The 19,377-nt window shown below is 41.1% G+C and overlaps 1 protein-coding gene across 1 annotated transcript in view; it reads right to left on the bottom strand.

Moving 5' to 3' along the window:
* The window catches only part of LOC126267163 (peptidoglycan-recognition protein SA-like), a 193,785-nt gene extending 183,353 nt beyond the window's left edge, over positions 1–10,432 (bottom strand). Inside the window, exon 1 of the mRNA XM_049972117.1 lies at positions 9,901–10,432. Within this exon, the coding sequence (XP_049828074.1) occupies positions 9,901–10,255 (355 nt within the window). The 5' untranslated portion in view covers positions 10,256–10,432. The remainder of the gene's footprint in view (positions 1–9,900) is intronic.
* Positions 10,433–19,377: the final 8,945 nt, after the last annotated feature.

Here is a 19,377-nt window from a genome sequence, read left to right on the forward strand (position 1 = left end):
ATTTTACTTGTAGCAGTTCTCGGAAATGATACACAAGATCAGGTCAGTTGTCCAGTCAGCTTAGGTTTCCCTGTTTCTTGCAAGAGTTGTCAGAGCACATACACGAGCATGTTAGCTTTCAATCACTAGCCAATAAATAATTGTTTTATTTCGTTGGCAGTAGTTGTTACAGTAGATAAAGATACAGAAAACAGCACATGTACACGATAAATTACACAGTTAACTGGTTTAGTTTGTAATTAGTTGTTGTGGTTTACGAATCTACGATGCAGTGAATGAGCCTCTGGCTCACTGAAATGTTTATTAGAAGCTTTTCAGACTTATTTCGTCTATTCTGCAAAATTTCTATTTTTGTTCTGCAAGGCAAACAACCCAATTGCAATAGCTACAAGTACCACAGCGCAGAGCGCCGTCGTGTTCGCTACGAACACGGAATTCTAACTGATACATCTTGGGCATAAATGCTGTGCAGTAATATAGTGTCGTCCTTGGCCTCCTTCTTTCACGTATTATATTGACACAATATTCTTGTGCAATAAATATTGAGCGTGTCAGTGGCTCCTCCAGACGTCTACGAACTGAATGAAATATTAATACATCTATTTGCAGTATGTAGAAGTTGAAACAAGTGAAATACATAATGTGTGGAACGCTGTGTATTCTTCAGCGGTGCTGTGAAAGATCAACTGCTGAATCGTCCTTTATAGGAACTGGTTTACTTGCTAGTGGTTATAAGAAACACTGACTTGTTGCTTAGATTTGTAGCGTCGTGCTATATCGATGTACGAGGGTGGCTTGATGAGTCTGGTAAAAAAGTGAGAAAAATGTTTGTGTCACAAACAACTCACACTACTTATTGACAGAGTCTCCTTTGAGAGATATTCACTTGGGTAGCATTCTCCAGCTTCTTCGTCACAGCGGAAAAATGTTTCTGTCAAACTACACAATACTCGCTGACTGCAACTATTGCTTCCTCATTTGATAAGAATTTCTTCACAGCAAACCGAAGTTTCAAGTTAAGGCTCTGGCTCTGAGCACTATGGGACTTAACATCTGTGTTCGTCAGTCCCCTAGAACTTAGAACTGCTTAAACCTAACTAACCTAAGGACACCACACACATCCGTGCCCGAGGCACGATTCGAACCTGCGACCGTAGCGGTCACGCGGTTCCAGACTGAAGGGCGTAGAACCGCACGGTCACACCGGCCAGCTCAAGTTAAGGAGTTAAGGAATATGAATAAGTCACCTGGGGCTACTTGTGGTGAACTGGGGGGGGGGGGGGGGATGAGGAACAAATTCGAAACCCAGTTCGTGTACTTTGGCCATTGTTACCGCTGATGGTGTTGTGCATTGTCGTGGTGAAAGAGCAATTTTCTGCGTTGCAACCTTGGTTTTTTTTCAGCCAAAGCAAGTTGCAAACGAAGCACCGATAAAGCATAATAGGGTCCTGTTATGATTCTGCCTTTCCCCAAATAATATACGAGGATTCTTCCTAGGGAATTCCAAAAATCAGTTGCTATCGCCTTACCAGCCGACTAAGCGTTAGCTCCCTTCTTCAGTGAGCTTTCTCTAGCCTCTGTCCACTGTTTTCACTGCCGTTTTAACTCTGGTGCATTATGATGGATACAGCTTTAATCAACAGTCACAAATCGGCGGAAAAAGTCTTGCGGATTGCAAAAACATCGCCAGACGTTGTGTTGAAATGTTAGGAGCGTTGTGCTTTTGGTTGACTTTGAGCAATCATAGCGCCCACCTCACACACAGCATTTTTATCCAGTTCTCCATGCAGGATATCGTGTACACCCTCAGTTGCGAAGCATACGATCACAGGAATGTCACTAGAATTTATTCACAGATCTTGTATTACCACATCAAGGAATTTGCCCATGGTTTCCTTTGACGTGACCTCAAGTGAACGACCGCAATGCGCTTCGTCTTCGATGCTTGCCCGACCACGTTCAAACTCATTAATCCAAAAGAAAACGGCCGTCAGTCCGCTGCAGAGTCCGCGTGAACTTCATCCAATTCGGTTTGGATTTGTGCGGCAGTCCAACCTTTCAAATAAAAGTGTTTAATAACTGCACGAAACTTGGTTTTCTGCATTTTCAATCGCCGTCAACACACTGAGTAATTCAAACGGCTGTCAACAATGAACTGTAGACTATACATCGTTAAATTTATTTATGCGATCCTTATAATAATCACGCTTACCAACGATAAAGGCGCAACAAAAATTTTCCATCTCTTAAAGGAAATTTACTAGACTTATCGAGCTTGCGCGCTGCCGGAAGATTAAATGTATCGATAACTCTCACGAGATGTGAGCGACGCGCGATACGAGTCACGCCATATTCGACCGACTTTTACAGATGAACACTTACGTCGAGAAACACAGCATCTGTCCGAGGTTCTATCATAGACGAACAGAGCGTGTTGAATTTGGAAGTTCACTGTTCTCGGAATCCTTGTCGGTTCTTATAGAGGAGACGTTCGTTCTCCACATGCTTCGTAGTAAGTGAGCGGAAAACATTTTGCGGAATTCTAAAACAGACTGGTGTCAGCGACAGAGGCCTATAATTAGGAGCATCTTACCCCGGAACTGTCTTGAAAACTGAAATGGTCTGTGTCTTTTTCCAGTCTCTGTGACCCATACAAATAAAACCGTTCCTGCAACAGTCACTTGATTATTTTCTCACTAGGCATTTTGATGATTCACACCATCGGCGGAGAATTGATTATTTACGTAACTGGTGTTGCTGAAGAGTATAGGCGTATTTTCACAGTAGCACACCAAGGGCAGTGTAGGTTACGCTGTGTCTTTTACACTAATGTGTAGCGGAGAGGACATGTACGCTGACTTTTTATGACACGTACGCTCGTTTACCTAGTGTCTAATCGCTATTACAAAATGGACCCAAAAACCAACCTTACTATTCCTTTTAATTTGAGAGGGTACACATAGGAAAGTGAGTTTATGCATTTATTCCACGTGGCAAAATTAGGGCCTTCAGGCCTTGTCTTATAGCAAATCAAACACTCTTAATGAGTGAACATACCAATTTGAAACGTACATGGGTTATATGTAATAATAATAATGATAATAATAATAATAAATTATTATTTTTATTATTATTATTCTCAGTTATTCCCCTTTAGGAGAGAGTGTGAACTTGACAATCAATCACAGCTTCACTCCATTTTCTTCTCAAAACATCTTCATTAACTCATTGTATTTTTTCTTCCTTTCCTCTGTCCGTTTTTTCCTGTTGTTTCTATGGCTGAACCTTGTCCAAGTTTCTTGTTTTTGATTTTACTTGTAAACTGTTCTCAATTTCTTCTTCTGAAATTTTCAATTGTTGCGGATCTTCTTACGTTCCTTTCATCCAATTGGTCTTTAATTTGCCTGCAATAATGATGTTAAAGATTTTCCTTATGAGGTTGTTTTCATCCATCCTACATAGGTGTCCATAGAATTGAAGGCATCTTTTCCTAAACATGCTTGTGATGTTGTGTGTTCGTAGAGTTCCTTTATAAGTTGCATGGCCCAAGTTTCGTCTTGGAGTACAGCGCCGTAGAGTTTTCTAAGACTTTTTTGTTCTTGTTTCTCTATGTCATGAATTTTTGTCATAACTGCAATAATTGAGGTTTCTGTCCCACACAAGGCCTCTGGTAAAACAACCGTTTGTAGGGCCGTTGTTTTGCATTACAAGATATTGCTCTTTTATTATATGATTCCATGTAAGTTTGTACGCTTTTTGCAGTTGGAATATTCTTTCTGTGTTGGAGATTCTGTTCAGTCCTGTGGGTTGGATGGTTTCTCCAAAGTACTAGAAGTGTATGATCTGTGAGATGTTTCCATACTGTGTTTTCACTGGCAGTTTTCCAGTTGATTTGGTGTTCATAAACTTTTTTCGTAGGAAATATGGAGTCCGGTTTTACAGGAGTTTTCATGTAATTTATCTAGCGCTATTTTGGCTTCATCTCTGCTGTTTGTTAATATAACCAGGTCACCAGCAAAGGCCAGGCATTTCACAGTGAATCTATTTCATTTCTCTTTTCTAATTTGGCTGTCTTTGACACGCTATTCCCATTCTATGATTTTTTTTTCCCAGTACGGTGTTGAACAAGAGTGGCGATAACTCGTCTCCCTGTCGGACTCCGGCGTGAGTTTCTTCATGAATTTAACGTTTGAGGCGGTTTCTGATAAAGTTTCCTGGATGATAGCTCTGATCATTATATCGACGCGTAATAATAATAAAAATATAGTACAAAATACGTAGAATTTTAGAAATGCCAGTCTTATCAACACTGCACTAAGAGTTTCCTCATTCTGTTCTTGTCGAACGTGAGTACATTTCTTGTCGCTTCCTTCAATCTTTTTTCAGCCAAGCCTACGTCTATAGTACAGTGGTTATCCACTGTCACTAAGTTAATTGATTTTTATTAAATTTATTTCAGCACAGGGCATAAAAGTCGCGCTAAAACGCTAGTACAAACAGCTCGTGAATTATATCAACATTCTCACATCTCTTTCGTCAGAACATGAATATCCTAACTGACAGCCAGCGTAGCGGTAATTGCTGTGACGTCAAGTAACGAATTCCCTGGCACCGCTACTGGTTGGCTGGAGTTCCCGAGTTTCCCGCTCGTTGTATTTCTTTTATGGCCCAGGAGACCTTGACCCGCTGTAGCCTCCGTTTATCATGAACCCCCAAACGTTGGCTGCGTCTCTTTTGACGCTATAAGCAGTCGAAGGAAAAACGGTCTCAAGGAAACGTACTAGCTGTTACACCAGTAAATCGTTTTTAATGATTTCATGAAATAACTTTTGCTGCTACCAGACATGATTTTCTTCTTACTTATATTTTGCACGACGGGTTTCAAGAAGTGGTTCCCATTTCCAAGTGTATTTTTCTTGTGCTACGCCATTTATTTGTGATGTTTTCGACGTTTGAGGTCTGCATTGTCTGTTGTATTTCTTCTAGTATATAAACACGCAAGTAGTTCTTAATTAATGATCGATCTTTATAAAGAGTTAATGGCAAATTTGGGAAGCACACCTACTGATAGGTTTGGTCTACTTGTGCAGAAACTCATACAGATTAAACTTCACGCACAATTTTCTGGGCACAGTACACAATGAAAAAAAGTACAAAAGCAAAACAGTTACAAAAGTATTTTTACATACAGTCAACAGAGGTGACCCAGTAGGTCGCCCACAGAGTATGATATACTATTCTTTCGTATAAATAGTAGTTCTCGTAATACTCTGTAGCCTTATTTGCTTACGCATCCTCAAAGAGGTACTTATTTCTATATATTACTAATTTCTTTAAGTGTATTATGAAAACATCTTAAGATATTCACCTGATTCACTTCCAGTTTTTCAGTTATTATTTTGTCTTCATATTTTTTTGTAATGTGAATATATCTCCACTTCTTACAACAAATCCATTTTATGGCCTTTTTTTTTACTTGATGGAGTACACTGATATTTTTTCCCTATTTTTCCAAATGGGTGTCCTGTAGTGAGTACGTGGGTGGTTATAGCTAACGCTGTGTGTCTGTTGCCTGTATGTGGACTTTAATGTAGTCTGTACACTTAGTATGGGAGTATCGACCTGTTTACCCTGTGTACCACAAAGAGCATTCCTGGCATGTTATTTTGAACATTTCACAATCTGAATGTGGCTGATGATCACACTTTACGTTATGTATTAGTTTCTTTTGTAGTCTATTAGATGTACAAAACCAATTTTTACCTTCTGGTTTTTGCACGTTTTTGCAATTTATGTGCCGATCTATGGGATACTAGCTACACATTTGTTTTTACCTTTTATCGTGCGGTTTGTCCCCGTGTCTTTTTTTACTTTGCCCAGTACTGAGTCAACCATGGAAGCAGCGTAGTCATTGGCACCTGCAATCTTTTGCACTCGTTTATTTCTTGTTGACTGATTTTTTAATCCCACAGTATTGTACTAGCACTGTGCAACATTGAACTATATGCCACTTGTTTATGAATGTTTCAAAAAAACTAATCTAAACTCGGCCCGACCGGCCGCCGTGTCATCCTCAGCCCACAGGCATCATTGGATGCAGATACGGAGGGGCATGTGGTCAGCACACCGATCTTCCTGCCGTATGCCAGTTAACGAGACCGAAGTCGCTACTTCTCAATTAAGTAGCTTCTCAGTTTGCCTCACAAGGGCTGACTGCACACAGCTTGTCAACAGCGTTAGGCAAACAGGATGGTCACCCATGATTGCTCCAGATCTCTCACCAACTGAAAACGCCTGGTCAATGGTGGCCGATCAACTGGCTCGTCGCAATACGCCAGTCACTACTCTTGATGAACTGTGGTATCGTGTTGAAGCTGCATGGGCTGCTATATCTGTACATCCCATCCAAGCTCTGTTTGATTCAATGCGCAGGCGTATCAAGGCCGTTATTACGGCCAGAGGTGGTTGTTCTGGGTACTGATTTCTCAGGATCTATGCACCCAAATGGCGTGAAAATGTAATCACATGTCAGTTCTAGTATAATACATTTGTTCAATGAATACCCGTTTATCACTACATTTCTTCTCGGTGTAGTAATTTTAATGGCTAGTAGTGTAGAACTTTCTCTAGGCAATGATCTTGGCTGTTAAACAGTTTTTGTTCTAAATAATATAGATACATGTCAGCTATGACACCAGATATACATGACACCATTGCTGCACCATCTGACAACTTATAAATGTTATCCTGTTGGAAAATACCCTCTGGAATGCTTTTCATGAGTAGCAGCTCAACAAGCCGAATCACTAGACTGAAGTGAAAATTTGCTGTCAGAGTCCGCGAAATAACCACAACAGTACTCCTGATGCCATACCAAATCACACCCTAGACGATTAGTCCACGTGTAGTTACAATGTGTCTAGTACACAGACAGTTTCAAATGACTCTGAGATCTATGGGACTTAACATCTGATGTCATCAGTCCCCTAGAACTTAGAACTACTTAAACCTAACTAAACTAAGGATATCACACACATCCATGCCCGAGGCAGGATTCGAACCTGCTACCGTAGCGGTCGCGCAGTTCCAGACTGAAGCGCCTAGAACCGTTCGGCCACACCGGCCGGCACACAGACAGGTTGGTTGCAGATCCTCAATTCTTAAAATAACCGATTTGTAACAGTTCGTTGTATGACTGAGGTGCCAAATGCTGCTCGAATTCTGCTGTAGATGCACACGCCAAACACGATGGTCTTTCCACTCCGTAGTGCCAAGTGGCCATCTGGTGACCAGTCTTCTGGCGCGCATATTCTTGTGACCACCCTGCCAGCAATGATATACAGTGGCTACATTCCAGCCAAGTTCTCTGGATCATCCAGCTTATCGTAACCCTGTTACACGACCTCGTTCAAACACAGAGAGGTGCGGATAGTGGCCTTAAACACATTCTTGGCTGACATCGACTCATCACGTCCAGTCTAAAAGGTAACCACCTCTCACGACCGTCACAGCGTGTATTTTCAGCAAACCTGGTTTTTATTCTCATAATGGCGCTACTAGCTTCACTCTTATGTGACAGGCGCGAAATCTGAGCAGACATCATCTTTCAGATGTAGAAACACGGCTACCAACTTACGTTTGTGACACGTAGCTCCTTCTTGCTTTTGCGTTTTTATTCCGACAGTGTATAACAAACAGTTTATAGCAATTCTATTATAAAGCTTAAGGACTTTTTATCTGGGCCCACCAATGAAAATGAACACCAGCCGCCACTGGAGTGAATTTAAATGTTGGTTATGGGAGAAAGAATCGATTGCTAGAATTTGGCCGACAGTGGCAAAGGAAGTGGTGTGACGAGGGCCTCCCGTCGGGTAGACCGGTCGACGAGTGCAAGTCTTTCGATTTGACGCCACTTCGGCGACTTGCGCGTCGATGGGGATGAAATGATGATTAGATTAGATCAGTACTTGTTCCATAGATCATGAATACGACACTTCGCAGCGATGTGGAACGTGTCAGGATAATAAAAGGTGTCTATACGAGATATTACAGTAAACAAAATATTACATAACACTCAAAATTTTTAATTTTTTTCTTTTTTTTTGAGTTTGGGAAATTACCCACTTACTATATCCAAAAATTCATCTAATGAGTAGAAGGAGTTGCCATTCAGAAATTCATTTAATTTCCTTTTAAATGCTGTATGGCTATCTGTCAGACTTTTGATGCTATTAGGTAAGTGACCAAAGACTTTTGTGGCAGCATAATTTACCCCCTTCTGAGACAAAGTTTTAAACCTTGAGTAGTGAAGATCATCCTTTCTCCTAGTGTTGTAGCCATATACACTGCTATTACTTTTGAATTCGTTCGGATTGTTAATAACAAATTTCATAAGTGAATATATACATTGTGAGGCTACAGTGAAGATTTCTAGCTCTTTAAATAAGTGTCTGCAGGATGATCTTGGATGAGCCCCAGCAATTATTCTGATTACATGCTTTTCTGCAATGAACACTCTTTTACTCAATGATGAGTTACCCCAGAATATGATACCATACGAAAGCAGAGAATGAAAATAGGTGTGGTAAGCTATTTTACTCAGTCGTATATCGCCAAATTTTGGAATAACCCTAATAGCATAAGTAGCTGAACTCAAACGTTTCAGCAGATCCTTAGTGTGTTTTTTCCAGTTCAACCCCTCATCAGTGCGTACATCTAGAAATTTTTAATATTCTACCTTAGCTATCGATTTCTGATCGAAGTCTATATTCATTAATGGCGTCATTACATTTACTGTGTGGAACTGTATATACTGTGTTTTGTCAAAGTTTAATGAGAGCCCATTTGCAGAGAACCACTTAATGATTTTCTGAAAAACATCGTTTACAATTTCACCAGTTAATTCTTGTCTGTTGGGTGTGATAGCTATACTTGTACCATCGGCAAAAAGTACCAGCTTTGTATCTTCGTGAATATAGAATGCCAAGGCATTAATATATATTAAGAACAGGAGAGGACCCAAGACTGAACCTTGCCGCACCCCATTCATGATTGTTCCCCAGTCTGAGAAATCACCAGTTTCTTGCATATTATGTGAACTGTTTATTTCGACTTTCTGCACTCTTCCAGTTAGGTATGATTTAAACCATTCGAGCACTGTTCCATTCATACCACAGTACTTGAGCTTATCTAGAAGCATTACACGATTTACACAATCAAAAGCCTTTGATAGATCACAAAAATTCCCAATGGGTAACTTCCGGTTACTCAGAGCATTTAATATTTCATCAGTGAAGGTATATATATAGCATTTTCCGTTGAGAAACGCTTCTGGAAACCGAAGTGACATTTTGTTAAAACTTATTTTTACAAAGGTGTGAAGCTACTCTACAATACATTACTTTTTCAAGAATTTTGGATAAGGCAGTCAGAAGAGAGACTGGGCGGTAGTTGTTGACATCAGTCGTATCCCCTTTTTTATGCAGCGGTTTAACAATGGCATTCTTCAGTCTATCTGGGAAAATGCCCTGCTTCAGAGAGCTATTACGTATGTGGCTAAGAATCCCACTTATTTCTTGGGAACAAGCTTTTATTATCCTGCTGGAAATGCCATCAATTCCATGTGGACTTTTATTCTTGAGAGAGTTTATTATCTTCCTAATTTCAGAAGGAGAGGTGGGTGGAATTTCAAATGTATCAAATGGTGTGGGTAAGGAGAACACAACAGCCAGTCCCTGAGCGGAGAAAATCTCCGACCCAGCCAGGAATCGAGCGCGGGCCCTTAGGATTGACATTCTGTCGCCCTGACCACTCAGCTACCGGGGGCGGACAAGGAACTAGTAGGGAAAACAGGGAGAGGGTTAGGGGTGAGGGCGCGGCGTGAGCATCGTCTGTACTCACTGTGAGGCTTGACATTACTGGGGCTGTTGGGCTGCGGCTGGTGCGCTGGCAGGCCGAGCGCCAGGACGTCCGCGGCCGGCGGCTGCGGCCGGTCCCCCAGCACCAGGTGCTCGATGTGGATGGGCGCGTTGTAGAAGGTGGCCGGCCCCACTCGAACCTCGCGCGACCGGCTCACCGTCACGCCGCCGAAGCCGCCCCCGCAGGCGGCGAGCACCGCCTCCGCAGCCGCGGCTGCCTCGCACTCCCCCTCCGCCTCCTCCGCGCTCTCGCTGGCCGCGTCGTCGACGTCGTCGTCACTAGCGTCGTCCTGCGGCCGGCGCTCGGGCAGCTCGGCGCTCTCGCCGCTGGCCGACATGGCGCGGTCGGTCGCCTACTGCCGACCCGACCGGCCGGCGGCCGTGACGCCACACCGCCGCAGTCCCTCTCTGCCCCTCTCCAGCCTACAGACCACTGCCGCTGCCGGCCGGCCCGCTTCCTCGGAAAACAAGAATTTACGCAACTCAACTGCCAGACGTATTACAGTCTTCTCTATAACGATCGCCGTGCCCACAGCTGCCTCCTTTGCGTCAGCCAAGTCTGTCACAGCGGCCTGGCTCCATAAAAACATCTCGGTTTTATTTTCATAACTCTTTCTTCAGACACCTCTGACTGTGTACTACGTACTGAAGCAGCTCCACGTGGCACGGAATCAACAAGTCCAAAATGGTTCAAATGGCTCTGAGCACTAAGGGACTTAACTTCTAACGTCATCAGTCCCCTACAACTTAGAACTACTTAAACCTAACTAACCTAAAGACATCACACACATCCATGCCCGAGGCAGGATTCGAACCTGCGACCGTAGTAATTGCGAGGTTCCAGACTGTAGCGCCTAGAGCCGCTCGGCCACCCAGCCCGGCGCAACAAATCCACGGAAGTCCCCTACAGAAATACTGAGCCATAAAGAATCATAAAAGAAGGTTGTAAACATGGAAGAAGCCTCGAGATACTGACAGGTTTCAGATAGTTTATATAATGGTAAGACAGAGATTTAGCAACCAGGTTTTACATTGTAAGACATTTACAATTTGTACAGAAACTAGATGGCGGTTATAAGAGTCGGAGGGCATGAAAGGGAAGCAGCGATTGGGAAGGGAGTGAGACAGGGTTGTAGTCTATCCCCGATGTTATTCAAACTGTATATTGAGCAAGCAGTGAAGGAAACAAAAGAAAAATTCGGAGTAGGCATTAAAATCCATGGAAAAGAAATAAAAACTTTGAGATTCGCCGAAGACATTGTAATTCTGTCAGAGACAGCAAAGGACTTCGAAGAGCAGTTGAATGGAATGGACAGTGTCTTGAAAGGAGGGTATAAGATGAACATTAACAAAAGCAAAACGAAGATAATGGAACGTAGTCGAATTAAGTTGGGTGATGCTGAGGGAATTAGACTAGGAAATGAGACACTTAAAGCAGTAAAGGATTTTTGCTATTTGGGGAGGAAAATAACTGATGATGGTCGAAGTAGAGAAGACATAAAATGTAGACTGGCAATGGCAAGGAAAGCGTTTCTGAAAAAGTGAAATTTGATAACATCGAGTATAGATTTAAGTGTCAGGAAGTCGTTTCTGAAAGTATTTGTATGGAGTGTAGCCATGTATGGAAGTGAAACATGGACGATAAATAGTTTGGACAAGAAGAGAATAGAAGGTTTCGAAACGTGGTGCTACAGTAGAATGCTGAAGGTGGGATCGGTAGTTCACATAACTAATGAGGAGGTATTGAATAGAATTGTGGAGAAGAGAAATTTGTGGCACAACTTGACTAGAAGAAGGGATTGGTTGGTAGGGCATATTCTGAGGTGTCAAGGGATCACCAATTTAGTATTGGAGGGCAGCGTGGAGGGTAATAATCGCAGAGCGAGACGGAGAGATGAATACAATAAACAGATTCAGAAGGATGTAGGTTGCAGTAGATATTGGGAGATGAAGAAGGTTGCACAGGATAGAGTAACATGGAGAGCTGCATCAAACCAGTCTCAGGACTGAAGACCACACCAGCCAACTCTCTCTGTAACCGTCCATAACTGCGAAGCTGTTGCCGGTGCACATTTCTTTGCGCCAACTGACATCTCGACTACGTCCTATTAATGTTCAATGAGATGTCGGCCAATCTGGCTGGCCAAATCATTCGTCTGAATTGTCCAGAATATTCTTCAAAACATCGCGAACAATTGTGGTCCAGTGACATGGTTCATTGTCAGCCATAAAAAATTCCTATGTTGTTCGGGAGCATGGACTCCATGAATAGCTGCAAATGGTTTCCTAGTAGTCGAACCTGAACCGTGATCGGTTCAGGTGGACAAGAGTACACAGTTCATTCCACGCAAACACAGCCCACAGCGTTATGGAGCCACCATCAGCTTGCACAGTACGTTGTTGACAACTTTGTCCATGGCATCGTGGGGTATGCGCCACACTCTAACCGGAAGATCATCTATTACCAACTGTAATCGGGACTTACTGACCAGGCCACGGTTTTCCAGTCGTCCAGAGTCCAAACGATACGGTCATGGGCCAAGGAGAGGCGCTGGAGACGATGTCGTGCTTAGGAAACGCACTTGCGTCGGTCGTGTGCTGCCATAACCCATTAAAGCCAAATTTCGGTGCACTGTCCTAACAGATATGTTCGTCGAACACTCTACATTTTATTTTTGCAGTTATTTTACACAGTGTTGCTTGTCAATTGGCTCTGACAACTCTTGGCAAACGGCGCTCCTCTCCATTGTTAAGTAAAGGCCGTCGGCTACTGCGTTGCCCGTGGTGAGAGGTAATGCCTGAAATTTGGTACTCTCGTCACGCTGTTAACACTGTCAATCTCAGAATATTTAATTCGCTAACGATTTCCTGAAGGGAATGCCCCATGCGTCTAGCTCCAACTACCGTTCTACGGTCAAAGTCTGTTAATTCCGGTCGTGCGGCCATAATCACGTCGGAAACCTTCACACATGAATCGCCCGAGTACAAATGACAGGTCCGCCAGTGCTCTATCCGCTTATACGTAGTACACGAGACACTACAGCCATCTGTATGTGTACATATCGCTATACCATGACTTCTGTCACCTCACTGTCTCACACCGAACATGTTTCGGCCAATATGCATTTTGGCTAGCCTCTATCCGAAACGTATGAAAACACGATATCGGAATAATCGCGAGAAATGCATGTACGAGGATGGTTTGATAAGTCTGGTAAATTTCCATAAAAGAATGGAACATCTTTGTTGTACCTTCACGGTTGGTAAGCTTGATTATTCAGAGGATCGCATAAAGAATTTCAACTATGTGCAGCGTACAGTTCATTGTTGACTGCCGTCTGAAATGTTCAGTGTGTCGACTGCGATTGCAAATGGAGAAAACCTAGTTTAGTGCTGCTATTAATGATTTTAGTTTGAAAGTCTGGACTTTCGCACAAATCAAAACAGAACTGAATGATTGCGAAGTCTGCACTTGCTGAACTGATCATAGATGAAGGCTATATCATACAGAGAAAACTAGTAACTAGTTTTCCTTCATTTATTAATCCAGTTTTACGGTTCAGGCGTTAGAAATCATCAGAATTTGTATACAAAAGCGGATACAAACATAGTACAAATGTATGGAGGCACTTACGGACTATCGTGTAACAAAAAGAAGGTATGTCAGATAATTACAAATAAGACGCATGTAGAGAAATGGAACGATATTATACGTGAATAATATGAACATTTATAATTTTGCAAAACAGTACCTACCCTTGTTCAGATAAAAGCCAGAGCATTACATAGCAACATGGTTGGCTGGCAACGAACAAGAGCAGAGTGACAGAATTCAGACTGTAAGTAAGAGAGCTACAAACACATGGTCACTAGGTGGTACCATAGCACATTCATGTTGACAACCAACCCCCCCCCCCCATCCCCACCCCCCATGACCAGAGGAAAAAAAAAACAAGAGCAACATATTCAAACTACAAAATAAGTCGTCAGCGGCATTTTATAATCTGTATAGCTTAATGAAACTAGTGCGATGGCCGAGAGGGTAAATTAATTTAACGGATGGTACACAGTTGTCCAGTGTCTAAAACATTTGTATAAAGAGAAAAAAAAGAATTTTTATTGCTATGTGACATACGTGCGCTGAATAATCATAGAAATGTCAAGTGTCAAATTATGATATTAATAATAAACATCATTGTGAATGGAGAGAAAGGATAAATATAATAGAGGGCATATTAGGAGAAACATAGGTATATTATATGCATCCATATGTAAAAGCTAATAATGTCATTTAAAATACTGCATGGGGGCTTAATTAAATAGAATGCTAATAATTTTAATTTTAGTCGCTGTTTGTCCGATTATGAAGTCTCGTAACTGGTTGGCCCTGACTAGTATTACCCCGCAATCTGACTGCACAGAATAACAACAAAGGATGAAAGGAAATTTCTGTTAACACAATTAATTAATCAAGTCCCCAGCAACTACAAAAGCTACAAAACAACAAAGCACAAATGTAACTGTTCTGTGTGTGGAAGTATGATTCAACATACACATCTGGCACGGTTCTTCCACGATAAGACAAGATATTTTAAACACCATTTACACTGAAGTAATTAAAAAAAACAAAAATACTATAATTGCATATAGAAACCAGAATTACAGTCTAATACAAGAACACGAGCCAGGTGCTTTGTTGACTGAACCTGTGACTAAGAGGCATTGTCATTTAGGACATTTAAAATAAAAAAAATTTCTTTACCTTCATATATATTGACGAAAAAATACACTCTGATCATTACAACATCCCCAATCGAACAACATATGGTGTCTTGCCCAACAGAACAACTGCACACGATATGCTCACAACTAGTACTCTATCGACATCGTCTCAACAAGCACTGATCACACCTACCTCAGAACTACAGCTGCCCACAGCAACTTCTCAGCTGCAACTGCCAGTGGAGGCGGCTGAATAATACTCTTTGTCGCAATCTCTGGCGCTGTGACTCAGTGTAGCCACCTTTCAATACAAATAGATTAAAATAGTAACAAAATTTATTCAACCGGAAATAAAATAACAACAAAGTAAGAGGTAATCACATAATTTAAAAATAGACATGAGTGCATCACTCACCATATTTTGTGTTAAAAATGCCCTAGGGGGTGAGAAGGTAAACGAAGAGCGGGGTTTTGGTGTGCTTACTGTAAGACCTTCGGTACACACCCCATCAGATTATTTGACTTGCCCCTCTAACGAAGTAGACGAGTGTCAGCAATATGTCTCGTGGTCTTATTGTGGCGTGTTTGTCTTCTGCCGTTAGGTCAGACGATAGAAATGCCACTTGCACGCTTAGAGTAGCAAATTGACGGTGACCAACTTTAAACAGAATTTGATTGATTTTCAGACACATTTATTAAAATAATAAAAAGCATAGACATTACATAACTTGATTCTGGATGCTGTTTACAATTGACAATTTGAAGTTCCTTTTGTCTTGGTATGTTAATCTTATTCTCACATATCTCTGATACTTGACAAAGTGTCTATTCATTTATCATCATGGCTATGTACAGAAAGATGGTAATCTTATTAGGCGCAGACTGAAATTTGACTATAGACTAATGCAGACTGGTACAGACTGGTGCAGACAAATGCAGACTCACTAATTGGAGGTCTGTACACTCGTTATAATACCTCATGCGTTCAGGTATCACTATGCGAGTGTGATCCGCGAGGAGAAAAGGTTCTACGTTAGCAGCAATGACATTGGCTGCGTTACATATTAATACGCCGATCGGCGGAAGCAGAATTTGGTCCGTTTCTAAGGCAGCGCCATCTTGTAGTGCGAAGATGGATGAGCGCTCCTCCTGCGCTGTTGTGCTTAGCGGGGCGCGCTCTAGTGGGAAAGTTGTGTATGCACTGACTACGCGGAACTATGTACACAGCAGGTGTTAAGGGCAGGTCAGGGATAGGGTCACGGGTGTGTGCTTGGGTGGGAAGGGGAAGGGTGGGAAGTGTAGGAAAGCAATGGATGATGAGTAAATAACAACAAAAGAATTAGATGAAGTTCAAGCGGATGCTGCAGCATCGTTGAAGACCATTTGCTTTTGGGTTAATGAATTTAAGCATGGTCGGACAATTACTGAAGATTAAGCGCATTCCAGCCATCCAACTGAGGTCACCAAAAAGGAAGCGTTTCACAGATTCCATGATCTGATAATGCAGGACCGTCGAATAAAAATTCGTGACATTGCTGAGACTATAGGCGTCTCAACTGAGTGAGTGCATAATATCCTGCAGCCTCACGGTCTGGGGGGCCATCTTATGGTCCGCACAGCTCTCCCCGTCGAAGGTTCGACTCCTCTGTCGGGAATGGGTGTATGTGTCGTCCTTAGCGTAAGTTGGTTTAAGTTAGACTAAGTAGTGTGTAAGCTTGGAGACCGATGACCTCAGCCGTTTGGTCCCTTAAGACCTTACCACAAATTTGCAATTTAATATCCAGGAGGAAGAATTGACTGTGAGAAACTGGGTGTGAGATGGGTGCCACAATTGCTCAAAGTCGGTAAAAAGCACATGCTTCCCAAAATTTAGCATAATGTCTGGCGATGTTAAATCGCAATCCACAAGACCTTTTGTGCCGATTTTTTTACTGTTGATGAAGCCTGGATTCATCATTACACACCATAATAAAAACGGCTGTTAAAACAATGGACAAAGGCTGGTAAAAGCGCACCAAAGAAGGCAATTAACTTTTGTTAGCTGGTAAGGTGATGGCAACTGGTTTTTGGGATACCCAGACAGTAATTCTCATACATTACTTGGAAAAAGGCAGAAGCATAAATGCACCCTATTATGATTCATTGCTGGACCGTTTGAAACTTGCTTTGGCTGAAGAAAACACCAAGACTGCTACGCAAAAAAGTGTGAGGATACTGCTCCATCCCACACATCAGCAATAACAATGGCCAAAGTGCACGAATAGCGCGTTGAACTGGTTCCTCGTCCACTGTAAACACCAGAGTTAGTCCCAAGTGACTTCTTTCTATTCCTTAGCTTGAAACTTAGGCTTGTTGTAAAGAAATTCGCGTCAGATGAGAAAATAGTAGTTGTAGTAATTGTAGTCAACGAATATTTTTCAAAGCTTGACATAACCATTTTTCCATTGGGATGAAAAAGCTGGAGGATCGCTGGGCCATAGGTATATCCCTCAAAGGAGACTTTGTCGATGAGTACGGTGAGTTGTTTATGAAACAAACATTTTTTCTTGCCTCTTTACCAGACTTGTCAAACTACCCTCATAGATATAAAAACATCAGTATCTAAAACCTTAAGTGATAAAATAATGTACTGAAAATATATATTAGCTTGGTGAGCTCGTCTTGCAATTGCCTGCATTTCACAGTTGTATACTGGAAAGCAACGAACAATGTCGGCATTTGAAGAGTAGAAGTGGCAAATGTGGCAAAACTGACATTTGTCAGGAGAATCAATTAACAATGTACATAACATATTTATATTAAAAAATCTCAGGTGTTTTGATACCACAGAATTATGCTATCTCATCAAGGCAAAAAATAAGATCTGTTATATACATTGTAGGTGCACACCATAGTATGAAAGTCACAAATGTTTTAGTTAGATGAACTTGCTTAAGCGGTCAGGAACTTGAAGAACTGCTTTTTTTGCATTCAGCTATGCGGATTATTCTTTGGTCTTTGACGGTTTTGGTCAAAGCAACCATCATCACAGGAAGACTATCAACAGGGAAATATGCAATGTACTCATAAGAGCAAGTGGAGTGGGATAACAAATATGTCAAGCAATTATGTTAAAGTACTCACAAAAGCAGTACATTGGATGGATATGCATTTCATCTTTCCTTGAGACGACTTGAAGTTTCTCTGAGTTAAAAGATGTTCACATAACCACAGGCTATACTCCACGACTCTAACCAACGTAAAATTGGCCTCACAGTAACTCACAACCAGGTATGAAAGAAATAGCCAGAGGACTGATCTCAGTTAAACCACAAACAAACATATGCAAATACAAGAACTCCAAAGAATACAATTTAAAGCACCTCACATCATTGTCAGAGTAGATTAGATATAAAGATATACACACTCACCAATCTGGGACATGTAAACAATACACATATATCTTACAAGAATATCGTATTACAATGTTTCATTGTTTCCAACAGTGTGAATATACATAGTATTCACGGAAACATAATGAAATTATCCCTCAAAGAGTGGTACTTACAAACAAATGGATACCTAGAGTGTACTGTACAAGTCAGCATCCACTAAAGTTATAGTTCTCACCAGTAAGATACTAATGTTTTGTAAATCAAAAATATGTGGACAATCAATTAGTAATCACCAGCATATACATGATGAGAACATATTACTTGTAAATAACATGCAATTAAGGGGCTACATAAAAAATAAATAAGCAGAGTAATACCTATCTGTTAACTATGTATATTGTTTATAAAACAATATATGTAATTAAGAGAGTTTATACTTGTTAATTTCTGAAGGAGCATTATATTAATAAATGACAACAGTTTCAAATTCTGTGACTGTACAACTTAGACCTCAAATGCTAACCACAAAAATATAACCTAGATCTTGGGCAGTAATCATTAAAATTAAGAACATTAGCTAACCTAAATCTCAGTATATAGATGACTTAAACATCAAGTATCATACAATGTAGGATGAACAATATGAAGGAACAGTTGCATATGGTACCAAATAAAGAAGTAGTGTCCTCATATAACATTGGTATTATGTTACTACACGGGCTCAGTATGACCATTGTCTATGTAAAGAATACGAATTTTTCTATTTAGTAAAGTATAAACTATCAGGACAAAATGTTCATTCAAAAAGGAAAACACAGCAAGATACTATTATAATCTGAACATAATTAACAGGCAAGAACCATTCTAAATTACAGGTGCTATAACACTTAAGCTACGAGTCATTAATGGCATAATTCTCAGGCATCATAGACTGAGAGGTAGGTCACTATTTTCTCCAAATTATGAAGAACAGTTAAGCAACTGTCATGTTTAACAACATTACAATTACATATTTGTACTCATTTGAAGAACCATAGACGTAATGGAAAAACGTCAGAAGTCTGATCAGCTAAATTAAGGACTATAGGGAAGTTTTTTATAACTAACTACACTGCATGGGAACACTAGCACAGCCATAGACAATATTTTTATTCATTCTTCATTACTAGATGGGCATTCTGTTAGTAAAAGGGTGAATGGCCTTTCAGATCATGTTGCACAGATTTAAACACTAAAAGGCTTTTGTATGCAAACGAATGTCACATGTAATTACAAACTCTGTAGGAAAGTTAATCCAACAGCAATAGAGAGTTTTTTAAACCTTGTCAAGGAACAAGAGTGACAGATAAGATAGACGATAAATA

Source organism: Schistocerca gregaria, chromosome 4 (genome assembly GCF_023897955.1).
Source record: "Schistocerca gregaria isolate iqSchGreg1 chromosome 4, iqSchGreg1.2, whole genome shotgun sequence".
In the NCBI taxonomy this organism is placed as follows: Eukaryota; Metazoa; Arthropoda; class Insecta; order Orthoptera; family Acrididae; genus Schistocerca; species Schistocerca gregaria.